General features: G+C 50.7%; 1 protein-coding gene across 6 annotated transcripts in view; it reads left to right on the top strand.

Moving 5' to 3' along the window:
- LOC138756923 (dynactin subunit 1-like) overlaps window positions 1-21,201 on the top strand; it is a 145,952-nt gene that overhangs the window by 38,468 nt on the left and 86,283 nt on the right. For all 6 annotated transcript variants that reach the window (XM_069923345.1, XM_069923343.1, XM_069923342.1 and 3 more), the window contains exon 4: window positions 1,042-1,073. In XM_069923345.1, the coding sequence (XP_069779446.1) occupies window positions 1,042-1,073 (32 nt within the window). The remainder of the gene's footprint in view (window positions 1-1,041; window positions 1,074-21,201) is intronic.

Genomic DNA, 21,201 nt, shown 5'->3' with positions numbered 1-21,201 from the left:
AAGTTATAATCCCCTCCCACGCTGGCCATGTGTTTGACTTAGAGTCCCTGGTCCCCTGCCGGTCAAGGTAAATGTCAGCCCCTGCTGGTCACAAAAACGCCGGTCCCTGACAGTCATGATAAACGCTGGCCCCCTGCTGGTTACAGTGATACCAGACCCCTGCCGGTCACAGTAAGCACTGGATTCTGCCAATCACGGTAAACTCCAGACCCCTGCCGGTCACAGGAAGCACTGGATTCTGCCAATCACGGTAAACTCCAGACCCCTGCCTGTCACAGTAAGCACTGGATTCTGGCAATCACGGTAAACTCCAGACCCCTGCCGGTCACAGTAAGCACTGGATTCTGGCAATCACGGTAAACTCCAGACCCCTGCCGGTCACAGTAAGCACTGGATTCTGCCAATCACAGTAAACTCCAGACCCCTGCTGGTCACAGTAAGCACTGGATTCTGGCAATCACGGTAAACTCCAGACCCCTGCCGGTCACAGTAAGCACTGGACTCTGGCAATCACGGTAAACTCCAGACCCCTGCCGGTCACAGTAAGCACTGGATTCTGGCAATCACGGTAAACTCCAGACCCCTGCCGGTCACAGTAAGCACTGGATTCTGGCAATCACGGTAAACTCCAGACCCCTGCCGGTCACAGTAAGCACTGGATTCTGGCAATCACGGTAAACTCCAGACCCCTGCCGGTCACAGTAAGCACTGGATTCTGCTGCCAATCACGGTAAACTCCAGATCCCTGCCGGTCACAGTAATCAGATCCTGTCAATCACAGTACACACCAGACCGGTTACAGTAAATGCTGGATCCTGCCAGTCGGGAGTCGATGCCGGATCCTCCTGTCACGGTAAAAACACAAGATCTGTTCAGGGTAAACACCGGACCCCTGTCAGTCATGATAAAAACCGGATCATTGCCGGTCAGTGTAAACACCAGGCCCTTGCCGGTCGGAGCTAACACTGGGGCCCCTGCCGGAGTCCTGTCATATTTTGTTGGTGAATTGTGATGGTTACCTGTCTCTGTTCTTTTTTGCAGAGGTCACTGACACCCCAAAGAGCAGCAAGCTGGTAAGTACCATCTAGGCCAATTCTCAGACAATATAGTCCCTTCCAGAGCTGGTTTGTACATCATTGCGGGGATCATAGTCATCGATGCTGGTATTGCCAGGTAGTTGGGACTACTGGTTAAACCTCTGGCCACCAGCCTGAGTGATCAGGCTAACGACAGGAAGCTGGGGCATGAGCCACACCACCAGCTCAGAGAGCAGATCAACACACGCTCACTGCCTACCTGTGGGCATTAGCTGGTAGCGAGACTTGTTGATCATAGCACCCGCACACAGCTTTGCTGTCTCCCTGGGGCAGAGTCTGGTGTGCTAGCCTGTCGTCGGCCCACAGCTTACAGCAGCCCCACCAAGCTGCTTGACTGCAGTTGCAGAGCTAGGCAGCTCAGGGCGAGGAAGGAAAAGCAGGCCCAGAAACACTGCTCATGTCCGGCCCAGAGCTCTGCGACATCGTCACTGCCCCAGTTCACTGCAGACAAACAGTCCAGGACTCTGGTGTTCAGGGGGAGGATCCATCCTGGTTCCCTCACACTCTGACCCTCAACATCTCTGCGGGAAGGACTTGCTGATTAACAGCTACCAAGTTAATCTCTAACCTGTACCGTTCCATTCACGCAGCGCGGAGCAAAGTCAAAAAAGGTGGCGCATGTTGGTCCCTCTCGCTTGGTCACTGTCTGCATGAGAGGATCGCTGGGCATGTGTATCGCACCCCATCACTGCCTGTAGACCCCACTGTCAGTGTATCACACCCATCACTGCCTGTACACAGACCCCACTGTCAGTGTGTATCACTCCCCATCACTGTACGCAGACCCCACTGTCAGGATCTCACATCCCATCACTGCCTATGCATAGACCCCAATGTCAGTGTGTATCACACCCCATCACTGCTTGTACACAGACCCCACTGTCAGTTTGTATCACATCCCATCACAGCCTGTACATAGACCCCACTGTCAGGGCCTCACATCCCATCACTGTACATAGTCCCCACTGTCAGTGTGTATCACACCCCATCACTGCCTATACACAGACCCCACTGTCAGTGGGTATCACACCCCATCACTGCCTGTATACAGACCCCACTGTCAGTGGGTATCACACCCCATCACTGCCTGTATACAGACCCCACTGTCAGTGGGTATCACACCCCATCACTGCCTGTACATAGACCCCACTGTCAGGGCCTCACATCCCATCACTGTACATAGTCCCCACTGTCAATGGGTATCACACCCCATCACTGCCTGTACACAGACCCCACTGTCAGTGGGTATCACACCCCATCACTGCCTGAACACAGACCCCACTGTCAGTGGGTATCACACCCCATCACTGCCTGTACATAGACCCCACTGTCAGTGGGTATCACACCCCATCACTGCCTGTACACAGACCCCACTGTCAGTGGGTATCACACCCCATCACTGCCTGAACACAGACCCCACTGTCAGTGGGTATCACACCCCATCACTGCCTGTACATAGACCCCACTGTCAGTGTGTATCACACCCCATCACTGCCTGTATACAGACCCCACTGTCAGTGGGTATCACACCCCATCACTGCCTGTACACAGACCCCACTGTCAGTGGGTATCACACCCCATCACTGCCTGTACATAGACCCCACTGTCAGTGTATATCACACCCCATCACTGCCTGTACATAGACCCCACTGTCAGGGCCTCACATCCCATCACTGTACATAGTCCCCACTGTCAGTGGGTATCACACCCCATCACTGCCTGTATACAGACCCCACTGTCAGTGTATATCACACCCCATCACTGCCTGTACACAGACCCCACTGTCAGTGGGTATCACACCCCATCACTGCCTGTATACAGACCCCACTGTCAGTGGGTATAACACCCCATCACTGCCTGTATACAGACCCTGCTGTCAGTGTGTATCACACCCCATCACTGCCTGTATACAGACCCCACTGTCAGTGGGTATCACACCCCATCACTGCCTGTATACAGACCCTGCTGTCAGTGTGTATCACACCCCATCACTGCCTGTACATAGACCCCACTGTCAGGGCCTCACATCCCATCACTGTACATAGTCCCCACTGTCAGTGGGTATCACACCCCATCACTGCCTGTACACAGACCCCACTGTCAGTGGGTATCACACCCCATCACTGCCTGTATACAGACCCTGCTGTCAGTGTGTATCACACCCCATCACTGCCTGTACATAGACCCCACTGTCAGGGCCTCACATCCCATCACTGTACATAGTCCCCACTGTCAGTGTGTATCACACCCCATCACTGCCTGTATACAGACCCCACTGTCAGTGGGTATCACACCCCATCACTGCCTGTATACAGACCCCACTGTCAGTGTATATAACACCCCATCACTGCCTGTACACAGACCCCACTGTCAGTGGGTATCACACCCCATCACTGCCTGTATACAGACCCCACTGTCAGTGGGTATAACACCCCATCACTGCCTGTATACAGACCCCACTGTCAGTGTATATCACACCCCATCAATGCCTGTACATAGACCCCACTGACAGCGCCTCACATCCCATCACTGTACATAGTCCCCACTGTCAGTGTGTATCACACCCCATCACTGCCTGTACACAGACCCCACTGTCAGTGGGTATCACACCCCATCACTGCCTGAACACAGACCCCACTGTCAGTGGGTATCACACCCCATCACTGCCTGTACATAGACCCCACTGTCAGTGTGTATCACACCCCATCACTGCCTGTACATAGACCCCACTGTCAGGGCCTCACATCCCATCACTGTACATAGTCCCCACTGTCAGTGGGTATCACACCCCATCACTGCCTGTATACAGACCCCACTGTCAGTGTATATCACACCCCATCACTGCCTGTATACAGACCCCACTGTCAGTGTATATCACACCCCATCACTGCCTATACACAGACCCCACTGTCAGTGTGTATCACACCCCATCACTGCCTGTACATAGACCCCACTGTCAGGGCCTCACATCCCATCACTGTACATAGTCCCCACTGTCAGTGTGTATCACACCCCATCACTGCCTGTACACAGACCCCACTGTCAGTGGGTATCACACCCCATCACTGCCTGTATACAGACCCCACTGTCAGTGGGTATCACACCCCATCACTGCCTGTACATAGACCCCACTGTCAGTGTATATCACACCCCATCACTGCCTGTACATAGACCCCACTGTCAGGGCATCACAGCCCATCACTGTACATAGTCCCCACTGTCAGTGGGTATCACACCCCATCACTGCCTGTATACAGACCCCACTGTCAGTGTATATCACACCCTATCACTGCCTGCATACAGACCCTGCTTTCAATGTGTGTATCACACCCCACTGCTGCATGTACACACACCCCGATGTGTTTGTGTATCACACCTTATTATTGCCTGCATACAAACCCACTGTAAATAGTATCACAACCCACCGCTGCATGTACACAGACCCCAATGTGATTGTGTATCTCACCTCATTATTGCCTATATTCAGACCCCACTGTCAGTGTGTATTATACCCCAAATTTTCCTGTATACAGACCGCACTTAGTGTGCATCACACCCCATCACTGCCTGTATAAAGACTCTGATGTCAGTGTGTGTTACACCCCATCTCTGACTGCAGTAACCCCTGTGTCAGTGTGTATCACACTCCATCCCCAACTCTGCAATGACCCCTGTGTCACTGTGTATCACACCCCATCCCCGACTATGCAGTGAACCCTGTGTTGGTGTATATAACACCCCATCCCTGACTGTGCAGTGACCCTGTGTTGGTGTGTATCACACCCCACCCTGACTGCAGGGACCCCTGTGTCGGTGTGTATCACACCCCTCCCTGACTGCAGTGACCCCTGTGTCAGTGTGTATCACACCTCATCCCTGACCGTGCTGTGACCCCTTTTTCAGTGTGTATCACACCTCATCCCCGACTGTGCAGTGACCCCTGTATCAGTGTGTATCACACCCCATCCCCGACTGTGCAGTGACCCCTGTGTCGGTGTATATAACACCCCATCCCTGACTGTGTAGTGACCCCTGTGTCAGTGTGTATCACACCCCATCGCTGACTGCAGTGACCCCTGTGTCAGTGTATATAACACCCCATCCCTGACTGTGCAGTGACCCCTGTGTCAGTGTGTATCACACCCCATCGCTGACTGCAGTGACCCCTGTGTCAGTGTGTATCACACCCCTCCCTGACCGCAGTGACCCCTGTGTCGGTGTGTATCACACTCCTTCCTGACTGCAGTGACCCCTGAGTCAATGTGTATCACACCCCATCTCTGACTGTACAGTGACCCCTGAGTCAGTGTGTATCACACCCCATCCCTGACTGTGCAGTGACCCCTGTGTCAGTGTGTATCACACCCCATCCCCGACTGCAGTGACCCCTGTGTCGGTGTGTATCACACCCCATCCCCGACTATGCAGCGACCCCTGTGTCAGTGTGACTTGTAATGAACGTGGAAGGGTTTTGGCAGCGGATGATCTCACTGCAATGCTGGTCAGGGTGAGGGTACCATGGACTTGTGCCTCGGTGTGGCTTCCCATCTTTTATGTGTGCATCAGATTGTCCATCTGTATCTCTCACTTCTTCAGTGGATGGTTCCTGGGCAGCATGTGGCCCACTGTAGCAGCTCTCGCTTATAGGTGGAGCAGTATCTCTGGCCTTGGATGGTTCCAGGGTACAATGCCGACTCATATGTTGGGGACATTGTGTCTGTGAGTCACTGGTGAGCCCGCCACATATTTCCATGGTCAGCTTGGGTGATGGTCCACATGCAGTTCGGGAACAGATTGCAGGAGGGTAACAGAGAGGGATATTTTGTGGGGCAGACCCTCAGGGGACAGGAGGGTGAGAGTGGGAATGGGGAGACACCCTTGACGGGACAGATCCTCGGTGGGGGCCCTCAGTGAACAGGAGGGTGACAGAGGGGTGTAGGCATATGGTGCAGACCCTCGATTGGACTGGAGGGTGACAGAGGTGGGTGGGTTTGCGGAGCAATCCCTCAGTGGGGTGATGGAGGAGAGTGGGAGAACCTTTGTGGGAGAGGACAGTGATAGAGGGGGTTGGCTTGCGGAGCAGACCCTCAATGGACAGCAGTATGGTGCAGAGTGAGGCTTTTGCAGTTGTGGCAGGAGGCACCATACCTGCAGGTTCTCAGGACCCTGGCCCACCAGAGATTTCACACCCAACCCTCCCCATGCCCATGTCCCCCATTCACATCATGGACTGCTTCACTGCCCTCCAGCTCTATCTGCACACCTATCCCAGGTTCTGGATTCTCCCACACCCACCCATCACAGTTCCAAACTCTGGCCAAGACAAGACCTGAGTGTCCGCCCTTCCATGGGGCACCTCCTGCTTTCCGTGGTGGTCAGGACATGAGGGACAGATGGAGCCACTTCACCAGGGGAGAGAAGGAACTGGGCAGCAGGGCAGGTACAGGGAGAGGATGCGAAATTGTTGGGGCAGGGGTCACCAGTAATGAGGAAAGGGTAGGGGGTCACCAGTAATGAGAGGGTGTGGAGTGAGGGAAGGTTGGGGACACATGGCAGAACTTGGAGAGGTTGCATTTGCCTCCATCCATTCCCTTCACAGCACCATTTCCAGAGTCTCTGTGACCTTGCATTCATTGTCCATAGGAGCAGAAATAGACCATTCAGCTCATCGAATCTGCCCCACCATTTAATCATGAGCTGATCCATTTTCCCCACTCAGCCCCACTGCCCAACCTTCTCTCCATAACCTTTGATGCCCTGGCTAACCAAGAACTTGTCAATCTTTGCCTTAAATACACCCAATGACCCGACCTCCACAACCACCTGTGGGAACAAATTCCACAGATTTACCATCCTGTGAAGAAATTCCTCCACATCTTTGTCCTAAGTGGACACCCTTCAATCCTGAAATTGTGCTCTCTTGTCCTAGACTCTCCCACCATGGGAAACAACCTTTCTACATCTACTCTGTCCACACCTTTCAACATTTGAAATTCCCCCTCATTTTCCTAAATTCCAAACCGTGTGTGGCCAAGAGCCGTCAAAAGCTGCTCATATGATAACCCTTTCATTCCCGGAATCATCCTCGTGAACCTCCTCTGAACCCTCTCCAACGTCAGCCCAAAACTGCTCACATTCTCCACGTGAGGTCTCACCTGGGCCTAATAAACCACCAACATCATAATTAAGACATAGAAACAGAATGAGGGCATTCAGCCCACATCTTTCATTTTTATCCTCATCTTCCTGCCTTCTCCCTGTAACACTTAATTCTCTTTCTGATCAAGAATCTCTGCCTTAAATATCCCTAGTGCCCCAGTGACTTAGCCTCCCACAGCCGTCTGTGTCAAATCCCCTCCCTCTGGCAAAAGAAATCTCTTTCCTCCGAAAGGACGTTTGTATTCTGAGGGTGTGCCCTCTGGTTCCAGACTCCCCCCATCGTAGGGAAATCCTCTCCACATCTACGCTTTGCAGGTCTTTCAGTTTTTGATCAGTTTCAGTGATATCCCTGGAGCCATCTCTCTCATTAAAGACGTTTTCTTTCCGTGACCCCACACACGGTTTGTGCCTCGATCCTTGTCTCCCGCAAAGGTATGTCCTGGCTTTCTGTAATGGTTCCCTCGGTCCTGCCTGGCCTTCCCCTGCCCTGCACGTACCCACGAACTCCCTGTCGAATTTGATGTTTCTTGCATGCTTGCATTCTTCAACACGTCCTGGGTCTCTGCCTGCTCTTCCTGCACTCTCAACCTCTGGCTCAGATGTAATACTGCTTTTAACTTCTCGGATCCTCGTGTTTGTTTCCTGAATGGAGTTTACGACTTACAGGTAAACTGTTGTCCTCAAAAGCTTGCTTTTACCTTCCTGCTCCTCTTCTGGTTGAGTGTAGTTTCCCCAGAACACAAAGGTCACAAAAGAGAGGACATGCGTTCAAGGTGAAGGGAGGACGTTGAAGGGAAGTATGCTGGCTAAATAATTTAAATTTATTTACAGTACAGTAGAAGCTGTTTCTGGCCACTGAGGAGGTGCTGGAGAAGCCCAGCAGGTCACACATCCATGGGAAGTAAAGGAGAGGCGGTTTATAGAGTTTTTCAAGAGGGTTACAAAAAAGATTGATGAAGGGAAGGCTGTGGATGTTGTCTATTTAGACTTTAGTAAAGCTTTTGACAAAGTTTCCCACAGGAGGTTAGGTAAAAAGGTGGAGGCATTAGGTATAAATAAGGAGGTAATGAAATGGATTCATCAATGGTTGGATGGGAGGTGTCAGAGAGTACTGGTAGAAAATTGTTTGTCAAATTGGAGGCCGGTGACTAGTGGAGTTCCTCAGGGATCGGTCCTGGTCCACTATTGTTTGTTATATAAACGATCTGGAAGAAGGGGTGGTGAATTGGATAAGTAAATTTGCAGATGATACAAAGATTGGTGGTATTGTGGACAGTGAGGAAGATTACCGTAGCTTATAAAGAGATATAGGAAAGCTAGAGGAGTGGGTTGAGAAATGGCTGATGGAATTTAATACAGATAAATGTGAGGTGCTGCATTTTGGAAAGGCAAATCTAAATAGGTCATATACATTGAATGGTAGACAATTGAGGAGTGCAGAGCAACAAAGGGATTTAGGAGTTGTGGTAAATAGTACCCTCAAGGCTGATACTCAGGTAGATGGTGTGGTGAAGAAGGCATTTGGAATGTTGGCCTTCATAAATCGGAGAATTGAATTCAAGAGTAGGGAGGTTATGATGAAATTGTACAAGGCATTGGTGAGGCCAAATTTGGAGTACTGTGTACAGTTTTGGTCACGAAATTATAGGAAAGATATAAACAAAATAGAGAGAGTGCAGAGAAGGTTCACGAGAATGTTGACAGGATGTCAAGGTTTGAGTTACAGGGAAAGGTTGTGCAGACTGGGGCTTTTTTCTCTGGAGCGTAAAGATTGAGGGGGGATTTGATGGAGGTGCTCAAGATTTTAAAAGGGACTGAGAGAGTCAACGTGGATAGGCTTTTTCAATTAAGAGTGGGGGATATTCAAACCAGAGGACATGGTTTGAGATTGCAGGGGGAAAATTATAAGGGGAACATGAGGGGAAATTTCTTCACGCAAAGGGTGGTTGGGATGTGGAATAAGCTTCCGGCGGAGGTGGTTGAAGCAAGGACGTTATTTACATTTAAGGAAAGACTGGATAATTACATGGAGGGGAGAGGATTGGAGGGGTATGGACCAGGTGCTGGTCAGTGGGACTAGGAGGGTGGGGATTTGTTCCGGCATGGACTAGTAGGGCCAAACTGGCCTGTTCTGTGCTGTATATGGTTAAGAGTTGGGTCTGAAATTTTAGTTCCCTTTTACTTGCCATGGATGTTATATGACCTGCTGAGTTCCTACTGCATACTTGTGTAAGTCCTACCCTGGTGTAAACCCCGACGTGCCCTTCCTCCCACTTGTCTGAGTTAATCGCCCATCCCCTATCCACTTCTCAGTTCATCTCGATCCAGTTGTAATCTCTGATAGCTTTCACTGTCCAAGACACTAGCAATACACAAACTTACTAAATACATGAACTACCTGGTCACTGCAGTCATTTACAACGATGCAAAAGTACAGTTGACCTCCGATCAGCCCTTCCTTACCTCCCTTGCTCTCCTCCCATCAAAACAATTCCGGATCCATTTGTCCAGCTAAGCACGGATCCATGAGATCTGATCTTCAACTACGTGGAATCTTGCTGATGGCCATGTTAAAGTCCATGGAGACACCTCTACTAACATCATCGATCTTTTGGATACCCCTTCAAAAAAACAATCAAATGTGGGAGACTCAATTTCCCACAATCAAAGCCATGCAGACGGTCCTGAACAGCCCATGATTACAGACAATAAAAATCAAGATGAAATTCCCTCCACACCGTCCCATCACACACTCCCGGGGTCAGACACAGAGGGAATCTCCGCACCGTCCCATCACACACTCCCGGGGTCAGACACAGAGGGAATCTCCGCACCGTCCCATCACACACTCCCGGGGTCAGACACAGAGGGAATCTCCGCACCGTCCCATCACACACTCCCGGGGTCAGACACAGAGGGAATCTCCGCACCGTCCCATCACACACTCCCGGGGTCAGACACAGAGGGAATCTCCGCACCGTCCCATCACATACTCCCGGGGTCAGACACGGAGGGAATCTCCGCACCGTCCCATCACACACTCCCGGGGTCAGACACGGAGGGAATCTCCGCACCGTCCCATCACACACTCCCGGGGTCAGACACGGAGGGAATCTCCGCACCGTCCCATCACACACTCCCGGGGTCAGACACAGAGGGAATCTCCGCACCGTCCCATCACACACACCCGGGGTCAGACACAGAGGGAATCTCAGCTCCGTCCCATCACACACTCCCGGGGTCAGACACAGAGGGAATCTCCGCACCGTCCCATCACACACTCCCGTGGTCAGACACAGAGGGAATCTCCGCACCGTCCCATCACACACTCCCGGGGTCAGACACAGAGGGAATCTCCGCACCGTCCCATCACACACTCCCGGGGTCAGACAAAGAGGGAAACTCCCTCCACACCATCCCATCAAATACCCTGGGGTCAGACACAGAGGGAAGCTCCCTTCACACCACCCCATCTCACATTCTCGGGGTCAGACACAGAGGAAAACTCCACACCATGCCATCACACACTCCTAGGGTCAGACACAGAGATAAACTCTCTCCACAGCATCCTATCACACTCATGGGGTCAGACACAGAGGGAAACTCCCTCCATACAATCCCATCACATACCCCCAGGATCAGACACAGAGAGAAACTCCCTCCACACCACCCCATCAGACATTCCAGGGGTCAGACACAGGGTGAAGCTCCCTTTGCATTGTCCCATCGCATGCTCCCAGCATCAGACACAGAGTGAAGCTCCCTCTGCCCATCACAACTCACGCTCTCTGACACAGAGAGAAGATCCCTCAACAACGCCAATAGAATACTAGAGCACAGTAATGGGCCCCTTTGGTCCTTCTAGTCTGTGCCAAACCATTTTTTTTCCCAAGTCTATATCCCTCCATACTTCTCCCATCCATGTACCTGTTCAAATTCTTATTAAATGCTAAAATTGAGCCCACATTCACTACTTCAGCTGGCAGCTCGTCCCACACCCCCACCACTCTGTGTGAAGACATTTCCCCTCATGTTCCCCCTAAACATTTCCCTTTTCACCCTTAACCCATGTCCTCTGGTTTGTATCTCACTGACCCTCAGTGGAAAAAGCCTATTTACATTTACTCCGTCTACTCCCACATAATTTTAAATACCCTCATTTTTCTACACTCCAGAGAATAAAGTCCTAACCTGTTTAACCTTTCCCTGTAACTCAGTTCCTGAAGACCAGACAACATCCTAGTAAATCTTCTCTGCTCTTTCTATCTTATTGATATCTTTCCTGTAGTTCGGTGACCAAAACTGTACACAAAACTCCAAATTTGGCCTCACCAATGTCTTATACAACTCCCAACTCCTCTACTCAATACTTTGATTTATGAGGCCAAGATGCCAAAAGCTCTCTTTACAACCCTGTCCACCTGTGACACCACTTTCAGGGAAGTATGATCTGTATTCCCAGATCCCTCTGTTCTACTGCACTCCTCAGTGCCTGATCATTCACTGTGTACGTCCTTTCTTGGTTTGTCCTTCCAAAGTGCAACACCTCACCCTTGTCTGCACTAAATTTCATCGGCCATTTAACAGTCCATTTTTCCAGCTGGTCCAGATCCCTTTGCAAGCTTTGAAAACCTTCCTCACTGTCCACAACGTCTCCATTCTTTTTTTTAAATTTTTAAAAATTTTTCACACTATAAACCATACTGACCAAAATACATACAGACATTTTTCTCTTGAATATATACAGTGTCATTTTCTCCTCTTTTCCCCCCTCCCTTCCCTCCCTCCCTCTTCCCCCCCATTCTTAGTGTCATCTGCAAACTTGCTGATCCAATCGACCATATTATCATCCAGATCATTGATATGAATGACAAACAACAATGGTCCCAGCACCGATCCTTGAGACACCCCACTCGTCACAGGCCTCCTGTCTGAGAAGCATCACCCACCACCACTCTCTGGCTTCTCCTGTTCAGCAATTGTCGAAATCAGTTCACTACTTCACCATGAATACCGAGCATCTGGACCTTGGTGACCAACTTTGTCAAAGGCCTTACTAAAGTCCATGTAGACAACATCCTCAGCCTTTCCTTCATCAACTTTTATGGTAACATCCTCAAAAATCTCTACAAGATTGGTTAAACATGACCTACCCCACACACAAAGGCACATTGACTCTCCCGAATCAGTTCCTGATTATCCAAATAATTATCTGAACTCTTAGAACAGCTTCCATTAATTTACCTACTACTATTTCCATTCCACGCTGCTGAAGACCCAGCTGCGCTGGGTGGGTCACGTCTCCAGAATGGAGGACCATCGCCTTCCCAAGATCGTGTTATATGGCGAGCTCTCCACTGGCCACCGTGACAGAGGTGCACCAAAGAAGAGGTACAAGGACTGCCTAAAGAAATCTCTTGATGCCTGCCACATTGACCACCGCCAGTGGGCTGATATCGCCTCAAACCGTGCATCTTGGCGCCTCACGGTTTGGCGGGCAGCAACCTCCTTTGAAGAAGACCGCAGAGCCCACCTCACTGACAAAAGGCAAAGGAGGAAAAACCCAACACCCAACCCCAACCAACCAATTTTCCCCTGCAACCGCTGCAACCGTGTCTGCCTGTCCCGCATCGAACTTGTCAGCCACAAACGAGCCTGCAGCTGACGTAGACATTTACCCCCTCCATAAATCTTCGTCCGCGAAGCCAAGCCAAAGAAATTTCCATGGTCACTTTTGGAACCTTTTTTAAACCCTCCAATCCTCTGGCACCACCCTGTGGCTAAGGACATTTTAAATATTTCTGCCAGACCCCCTGCAATTTCCATACATGCCTTCTTCAAGGTCCAAGGGAATATTTTGTCAGGCCCTGGGGATTTATCCTCCCTTATTTACTTTCAGACAGCAAGCACTTCCTCCTCTTTAATCTGTATCGGTTCCATGACCTCACTGTTTCTTTTCCTGACTTCCCATGACTGTGCCTGTTTCCTGAGTGAATATTGATGAAAAAAACATTTAAGATCTCCCCCATCTTTTTTGGCTCCATTACAAAGCCGACTATTCTGATCTTCAAGGGGACCAGATCCCCAATATCCCCTGAAAACCAAGGTTCCCTCTGCCTGCTAACGTTGCCTTTAATCCTGACAGGAACATACAAACTCTGTACTCTGTCCTCCACGTACCTCGCATATCCTTGCCTGAAAACAACTTATCCTAATCTGCACATTCTAGATCCTTCCTCATTTCCTCAAAATGGGCCTTTCTCCAATTTAGAATCTCAACCCCAGGCCCAGACCCATCCTTCTCCATAATTAACTTGAAACTAATGGCATTATGATCACTAGACCCAAAATATTCCCCGACACATACTTCTGTCACCTGTCCTGTCTCGTTCCCTGATAGGAGATCCAGTATTGCCCTCTCTCTAGTTGGTATCTATATATATTGATTTAAAAAACTTTCCTGAACACATTTGACAAACTCCAACCCATCCAGCCCTTTTACAGTGTGGGTGTCCCAGTCAATATGTGGAAAGTTAAAATCCCTGACTATCACAACATTATGTTTCCATCACACACTCTGGGGTCAGACACAGAGTGAAGCTCCCTTTGCATCATACACAGCCCAGGGTTAGACCCTTAGTGAACCTCTCTACGCTATCCCATCCCACACGTCCCAGTGAGAGATGCAGAGTGAACCTCCCTCCACACTGTCCACTCTCATACTTCTGTGTTCAGATACAGGGTGAATTTTGCTTTACTCTGTCTGATCCTGTGTGTGATGTGATGGTGCGGAGGGAGCCTCACTCTGTGTCTGACCCAGGGTGTGGAGGGAGCTTCAACTATGTCCCACCCCAGGAGTGTGTGATGGGACGTTGCAGAGGGAGTTCAGAGTGGAGACCACTGTTTGCTGGAGCTGGGGGTGCAGGTGTGTGTCGAGGTGCTGGGCTGTGCTGTCAGGACATATGCGGCTGGACGGTGGGGAGTTGTATGCTGTTGCAGGAGGTCAGGAGGGTTGGTGTCGCAGACCGCAGTGTAACGTGAAGCCTGCCAGTGTGTTGTTGCGATGGGGGGTGGGGCAGCAGCAGATGAATAGACAGCTTGGCGCTCAGCTGCCAAGGGCTGCGTTGCTAGGTTACAGTGCTGCACCCTGCAGCTCAGTATCCGTGCAGTGAGCATCGCACTGGGTGCAGAGCCACTCCAGCCTGCTCCGCCGGCCCCAGCGCATGATGTCATCAACAACGAGGGGGTGGGTGCAGTGGGCTGGGAGCGGTGCACGGTGAGTACAGCTCGGTGCGCAGGCAGGCCCCTGCCCCGCGTGCTCCTTGGCCAGGACTGCGGTTGGCCCTGCGTGCAGGAGAAGCAGGCCGGGACAGTGGCCACCCTTATGCTCACACCGTCTCTCTGTTTTTTACACAATGATGAGGCAGACTCCAGCTGCGAGGAAGGTACTGACTATTTCTCCCCCTCTGCATGCCCTGTTCCTGCTCCTCATTAGTTACGTCCTGCACTCACCTTGTTCGATTCCAGCCATTTGTTCTCTTAAGGCCTCGTCCGTCAGGTTACAGATGATGTGCTGCATGGTACACACCCACTGCAATGTGCTGTCATTGCCTATCATGGCTGCGTTTAACCCCATGACCTGTCAGCCCTTACCCAGCTGTGCCTGTAGCGCTGGGGGGGGGGGGGGGGGGTGTGTATGTGTGTGCGTGGCACTGAGGGTGTGTTTGGGTGTGTGTGCACGTGCGATGCCGGGGTGTGTGTCTGTCATTGAGGCATGTGCGCGTTAGATGGTGTGTCACTGGGTGTGAATGCTAGTGTGTCTTGCGGATGTGTGTGTGTCGCTCGGAGTGTGTGAGTTTCTGTTTCTGAATGGAGGTGTGTGTGTGTTCCTGGGGAGTGTATCTGTGTGTTCCTTGGGGGTGTATGCGTGTGTTCCTGGGTGTGTGTGTGTTACTGGGGGGTGGGTGTGTGTGTGTGTTGCTGGGGTGTGTGTATGTTGCTGGGGTGTGTGTGTGTTTCAGGAGATGTGTGTTCCTGGGGGGGGTGTGTGTGTTGCTGGGGGGTGATGTGTGTGTTTCAGGAGGTGTGTGTGTGTGTCCAGCCAGGAGGGTGAGCATCCTGAAGGGTGCCCTGCTCTGCCATCTTGTGCTGGATTCAATCTCTGAGGCCTGGAATGGTGAGAAAACTCTGTCCATCCACAGGAAGCATGGGCCTTGGTTGTGTGTGTGGATGGAACTGGAAGTCCCGGTACAATTAATGCCATTGTAGCATCTACTGGGGAAGCTGGGGAGAGGGAGTGGCAAGTCAGCTCCATATGGTTTGATAAAACAAGTTTCACGTTACAGAGATAGCAGAGCAGGGGGATACGAGGGAGGTTGTGTGGGCCAGGCAAGGAGAGAACAAGGTCGGGGGAGAGAGAGGGAAAGCAAAGGGTGAGGAAGTGAAAGGCCAGAGAAGGAGGCCAGGGGAGGGGGCGGGGAACAGCGTTAAGGGGGTGGAAGGGTCAGTTTTGAGGAGATACGGTGGGACTGTGTTGGGGTCTGGTTGTGGATGGAGGTGAGAAGAATAAAGTGAAACACAAAAGTCTGCAGACGCTGGTTGTAAAAACACAGAAATTGTTGGGAGTACTCAGCTGGTCTCGCAGCCTCCATAGGAGACAAAGATATATTGTTGATGTTTTGTGCCTGAACTCTTCTCCAAGATATGAAGAGGGGATCAGACTGGGGCCGGCAGTGAACCGCAGTAATCACGTGTAGAACAGACTGCGACTGGTGGTGAACCGTGGTAAACAAGTATAGAGCAGACTGCTTCCAGCGGTGAATTGTGGTAAACACGTGTAGAGCAGACTGGGGACGTCAGTGAACCGCAGTAATTACGTGTAGAACAGACTGGGGCCGACAGTGAACAGCAATAAACGTGTAGTACAGACTGGGGCTAGTGGAGAACCATGGTAAACAGGTGTAGAGCAGACTGGGGGTAGTGTTGACCACGGTAAACGTGTAGAGAAGACTGGGGGTAGTGATGAACCACGGTAAACGTGTAGAACAGACTGGGGGTAGTGATGAACCACAGTAAACACGTGTAGAGCAGACGGGGTAGTGATGAGCCTCGATAAACGTGTAGAGCAGACTGGGGGTAGTGATGAACCACGGTAAATGTGTAGAACAGACTGGGGGTAATGGTGAACCACGGTAAACACGTGTAGAGCAGACTGGGGGTAGTGGTGAACCACGGTAAACGTGTAGAGCGGACTGGGGGTAGTGATGAAGCACGGTAAACACGTGTAGAGCAGACTAGGGGTAGTGATGAACCACGGTAAACTTGTAGAACAGACTGGGGGTAGTGATAAACCACGGTAAACATGTAGAGCAGACTGGGGGTAGTGATGAACCACGGTAAACATGTATAGATCAGACTGGGGGTAGTGATGAACCACCGTAAACAGGTGTAGAGCAGACTGGGGGTAGTGGTGAACCACGGTAAAGATGTAGAGCAGATTGGGGGTATTGATGAACCACGGTAAACGTATAGAACAGACTGGGGGTATTGATGAACCACGGTAAACGTGTAGAACAGACTGGGGGTAGTGATGAACCACGGTAAAGATGTAGAGCAGATTGGGGGTATTGATGAACCACGGTAAACGTATAGAACAGACTGGGGGTAGTGATGAACCACGGTAAATGTTTAGAGCAGACTGGGGGTAGTGATGAACCACGGTAAACATGTAGAGCAGATTGGGGGTAGTGATGAACCACGGTAAACATTTGTAGAGCAGAATGGGGGTAGTGATGAACCACGGTAAACGTATAGAGCAGACTGGGGGTAGTGATGAACCACGGTAAACATGTAGAGCAGATTGGGGGTAGTGATGAACCACGGTAAACGTATAGAGCAGACTGGGGGTAGTGATGAACCACGGTAAACGTATAGAGCAGATTGGGGGTAGTGATGAACCACGGTAAACGTATAGAGCAGACTGGGGGTAGTGATGAACCACGGTAAACATGTAGAGCAGAATGGGGGTAGTGATGAACCACGGTAAACGTATAGAGCAGATTGGGGGTAGTGATGAACCACGGTAAACATGTAGAGCAGATTGGGGGTAGTGATCAACCACGGTAAACATGTAGAGCAGATTGGGGGTAGTGATGAACCACGGTAAACGTGTAGAGCAGACTGGGGGTAGTGATGAACCACGGTAAACATGTGTAGAGCCGACTGGGGGTAGTGATGAACCACGGTAAACGTGTAGAACAGACTGGGGGTAGTGATGAACCACGGTAAAAGTGTAGAGCAGACTGGGGGTAGTGATGAACCACGGTAAACATGTAGAGCCGACTGGGGGTAGTGATGAACCACGGTAAACATGTAGAGCAGATTGGGGGTAGTGATGAACCACGGTAAACATGTAGAGCCGACTGGGGGTAGTGATGAACCACGGTAAACATGTAGAGCAGATTGGGGGTAGTGATCAACCACGGTAAACATGTAGAGCAGATTGGGGGTAGTGATGAACCACGGTAAACATGTGTAGAGCCGACTGGGGGTAGTGATGAACCACGGTAAACGTATAGAACAGACTGGGGGTAGTGATGAACCACGGTAAAAGTGTAGAGCAGATTGGGGGTAGTGATGAACCACGGTAAACATGTAGAGCCGACTGGGGGTAGTGATGAACCACGGTAAACATGTAGAGCAGATTGGGGGTAGTGATCAACCACGGTAAACATGTAGAGCCGACTGGGGGTAGTGATGAACCACGGTAAACATGTAGAGCAGATTGGGGGTAGTGATCAACCACGGTAAACATGTAGAGCAGATTGGGGGTAGTGATGAACCACGGTAAACATGTGTAGAGCCGACTGGGGGTAGTGATGAACCACGGTAAACGTATAGAACAGACTGGGGGTAGTGATGAACCACGGTAAACGTATAGAACAGACTGGGGGTAGTGATGAACCACGGTAAACGTATAGAACAGACTGGGGGTAGTGATGAACCACGGTAAAAGTGTAGAGCAGACTGGGGGTAGTGATGAACCACGGTAAACATGTAGAGCAGATTGGGGGTAGTGATGAACCACGGTAAACATGTAGAGCCGACTGGGGGTAGTGATGAACCACGGTAAACGTATAGAACAGACTTGGGGTAGTGATGAACCACGGTAAACGTATAGAACAGACTGGGGGTAGTGATGAACCACGGTAAACGTATAGAACAGACTGGGGGTAGTGATGAACCACGGTATACACGTGTAGAGCAGACTGGTGGTGGTGATGAACCACGGTAAACACGTGTAGAGCAGACTGGGTGTAATGATGAACCACGGTAAACACGTGTAGAGCAGACTGGGTGTAATGATGAAACACGGTAAACGTTTAGATCAGACTGGGGGTAGTGATGAACCACGGTAAATGTGTAGAGCGGACTGGTGGTGGTGATGAACCACGGTAAACACGTGTAGAGCAGACTGGTGGTGGTGATGAACCACGGTAAACGTGTAGAGCAGACTGGGGGTAGTGATGAACCACGGTAAACGTGTAGAGCAGACTGGGGGTAGTGATGAACTACGGTAAACGTGTAGAGCAGACTGGGGGTAGTGATGAACCACGGTAAACGTGTAAAACAGACTGGGGGTAGTGATGAACTACGGTAAACGTGTAGAACAGACTGGGGGTAGTGATGAACCACGGTAAACGTGTAGAGCAGACTGGGGGTAGTGATGAACCACGGTAAACACGTGTAGAGCAGACTGGGGGTAGTGATGAACCACGGTAAACGTGTAGAACAGACTGGGGGTAGTGATGAACCACGGTAAACGTGTAGAGCAGACTGGGGGTTGTGATGAACAACGGTAAACGTGTAGAATGGACTGGGGGTAGTGATGAACCACGGTAAACACGTGTAGAGCAGACTGGGGGTAGCGATGAACCACGGTAAACGTGTAGAGCAGACTGGGGGTAGCGATGAACCACGGTAAATGTGTAGAGCAGACTGTGGGTAGTGATGAACCACGGTAAACGTGTAGAACAGACTGGGGGTAGTGATGAACCACGGTATACACGTGTAGAGCAGACTGGGGGTGGTGATGAACCACTGTAAACACGTGTAGAGCAGACTGGGGGTGGTGATGAACCACTGTAAACACGTGTAGAGCAGACTGGGGGTGGTGATGAACCACTGTAAACACGTGTAGAGCAGACTGGGGGTAGTGATGAACCACGGTTAATGTGTTGAACAGACTGGGGGTAGTGATGAACCACGGTAAACGTGTAGAACGGACTGGGGGTAGTGATGAACCACGGTAAACACGTGTAGAACAGACTGGGGGTAATGGTGATCCACAGTAAACATGTGTAGAGCAGACTGGGGGTAGTGGTGAACCATGGTAAACGTGTAGAACAGACTGGGGGTAGTGATGAACCACTGTAAACACGTGTAGAACAGACTGGGGGTAGTGATCAACCACGGTAAACGTGTAGAGCGGACTGGGGGTAGTGATGAACCACGGTAAACGCGTAGAGCGTACTGGGGGTAGTCATGAACCACGGTAAACGTGTAGAACAGACTGGGGGTAGTGATGAACCACGGTAAACGTGTAGAGCAGATTGGGGGTAGTGATGAACCACGGTAAACATGTAGAGCAGACTGGGGGTATTGATGAACCACGGTATACACGTGTAGAGCAGACTGGGGGTGGTGATGAACCACGGTAAACACGTGTAGAGCAGACTGGGGGTATTGATGAACCACGGTAAACACGTGTAGAGCAGATTGGGGATAGTGATGAACCACGGAAAACATGTAGAGCAGATTGGGGGTAGTGATGAACCACGGTAAACGTGTAGAACAGACTGGGGGTAGTGATGAACAACGGTAAACGTGTAGAACAGACTGGGGGTAGTGGTGACCCACGGTAAACGTGTAGATCAGACTGGGTGTAGTGATGAACCACGGTAAACAAGTGTAGAACAGACTGGGGGTAGTGATGAACCACGTTAAACGTGTAGAGCAGACTTGCGGTAGTGATGAACCACGGTAAACATGTGTAGAGCAGACTGGGGGTAGTGATTAACCACGGTAAACATGTAGAGCAGATTGGGGGTAGTGATTAACCACAGTAAACATGTAGAGCAGATTGGGGGTAGTGATGAACCACGGTCAACTTGTAGAGCAGACTGGGGGTAGTGATGAACCACGGTATACACGTGTAGAGCAGACAGGGGGTAGTGATTAACCACGGTATACACGTGTAGAACAGACTGGGGGTAGTGATGAACCACGGTAAACATGTAGAGCAGATTGGGGGTAGTGATTAACCACGGTAAACATGTAGAGCAGATTGGGGGTAGTGATGAACCACGGTAAACATGTAGAGCAGATTGGGGGTAGTGATGAACCACAGTAAACATGTAGAGCAGATTGGGGGTAGTGATTAACCACGGTAAACATGTAGAGCAGATTGGGGGTAGTGATGAACCACAGTAAACATGTAGAGCAGATTGGGGGTAGTGATGAACCACGGTAAACATGTAGAGCAGACTGGGGGTAGTGATGAACCACGGTATACACGTGTAGAGCAGACTGGGGGTAGTGATTAACCACGGTAAACATGTAGAGCAGATTGGGGGTAGTGATTAACCACGGTAAACATGTAGAGCAGATTGGGGGTAGTGATTAACCACGGTAAACATGTAGAGCAGATTGGGGGTAGTGATGAACCACGGTAAACATGTAGAGCAGATTGGGGGTAGTGATGAACCACGGTATACACGTGTAGAGCAGACTGGTGGTGGTGATGAACCACGGTAAACACGTTTAGAGCAGACTGGGGGTAGTGATGAACCACGGTATACACGGGTAGAGCGGACTGGGGGTAGTCATGAACCACGGTAAACACGTAGAGCGGACTGGGGGTAGTGATGAACCACGGTAAATGTGT

The sequence above is a fragment of the Narcine bancroftii genome, chromosome 3 (genome assembly GCF_036971445.1).
Source record: "Narcine bancroftii isolate sNarBan1 chromosome 3, sNarBan1.hap1, whole genome shotgun sequence".
Lineage (NCBI taxonomy): Eukaryota > Metazoa > Chordata > Chondrichthyes > Torpediniformes > Narcinidae > Narcine > Narcine bancroftii.
The sequence above is the reverse complement of the archived record's forward strand: the minus strand, read 5'-3'. Positions and strand labels throughout refer to the sequence as shown.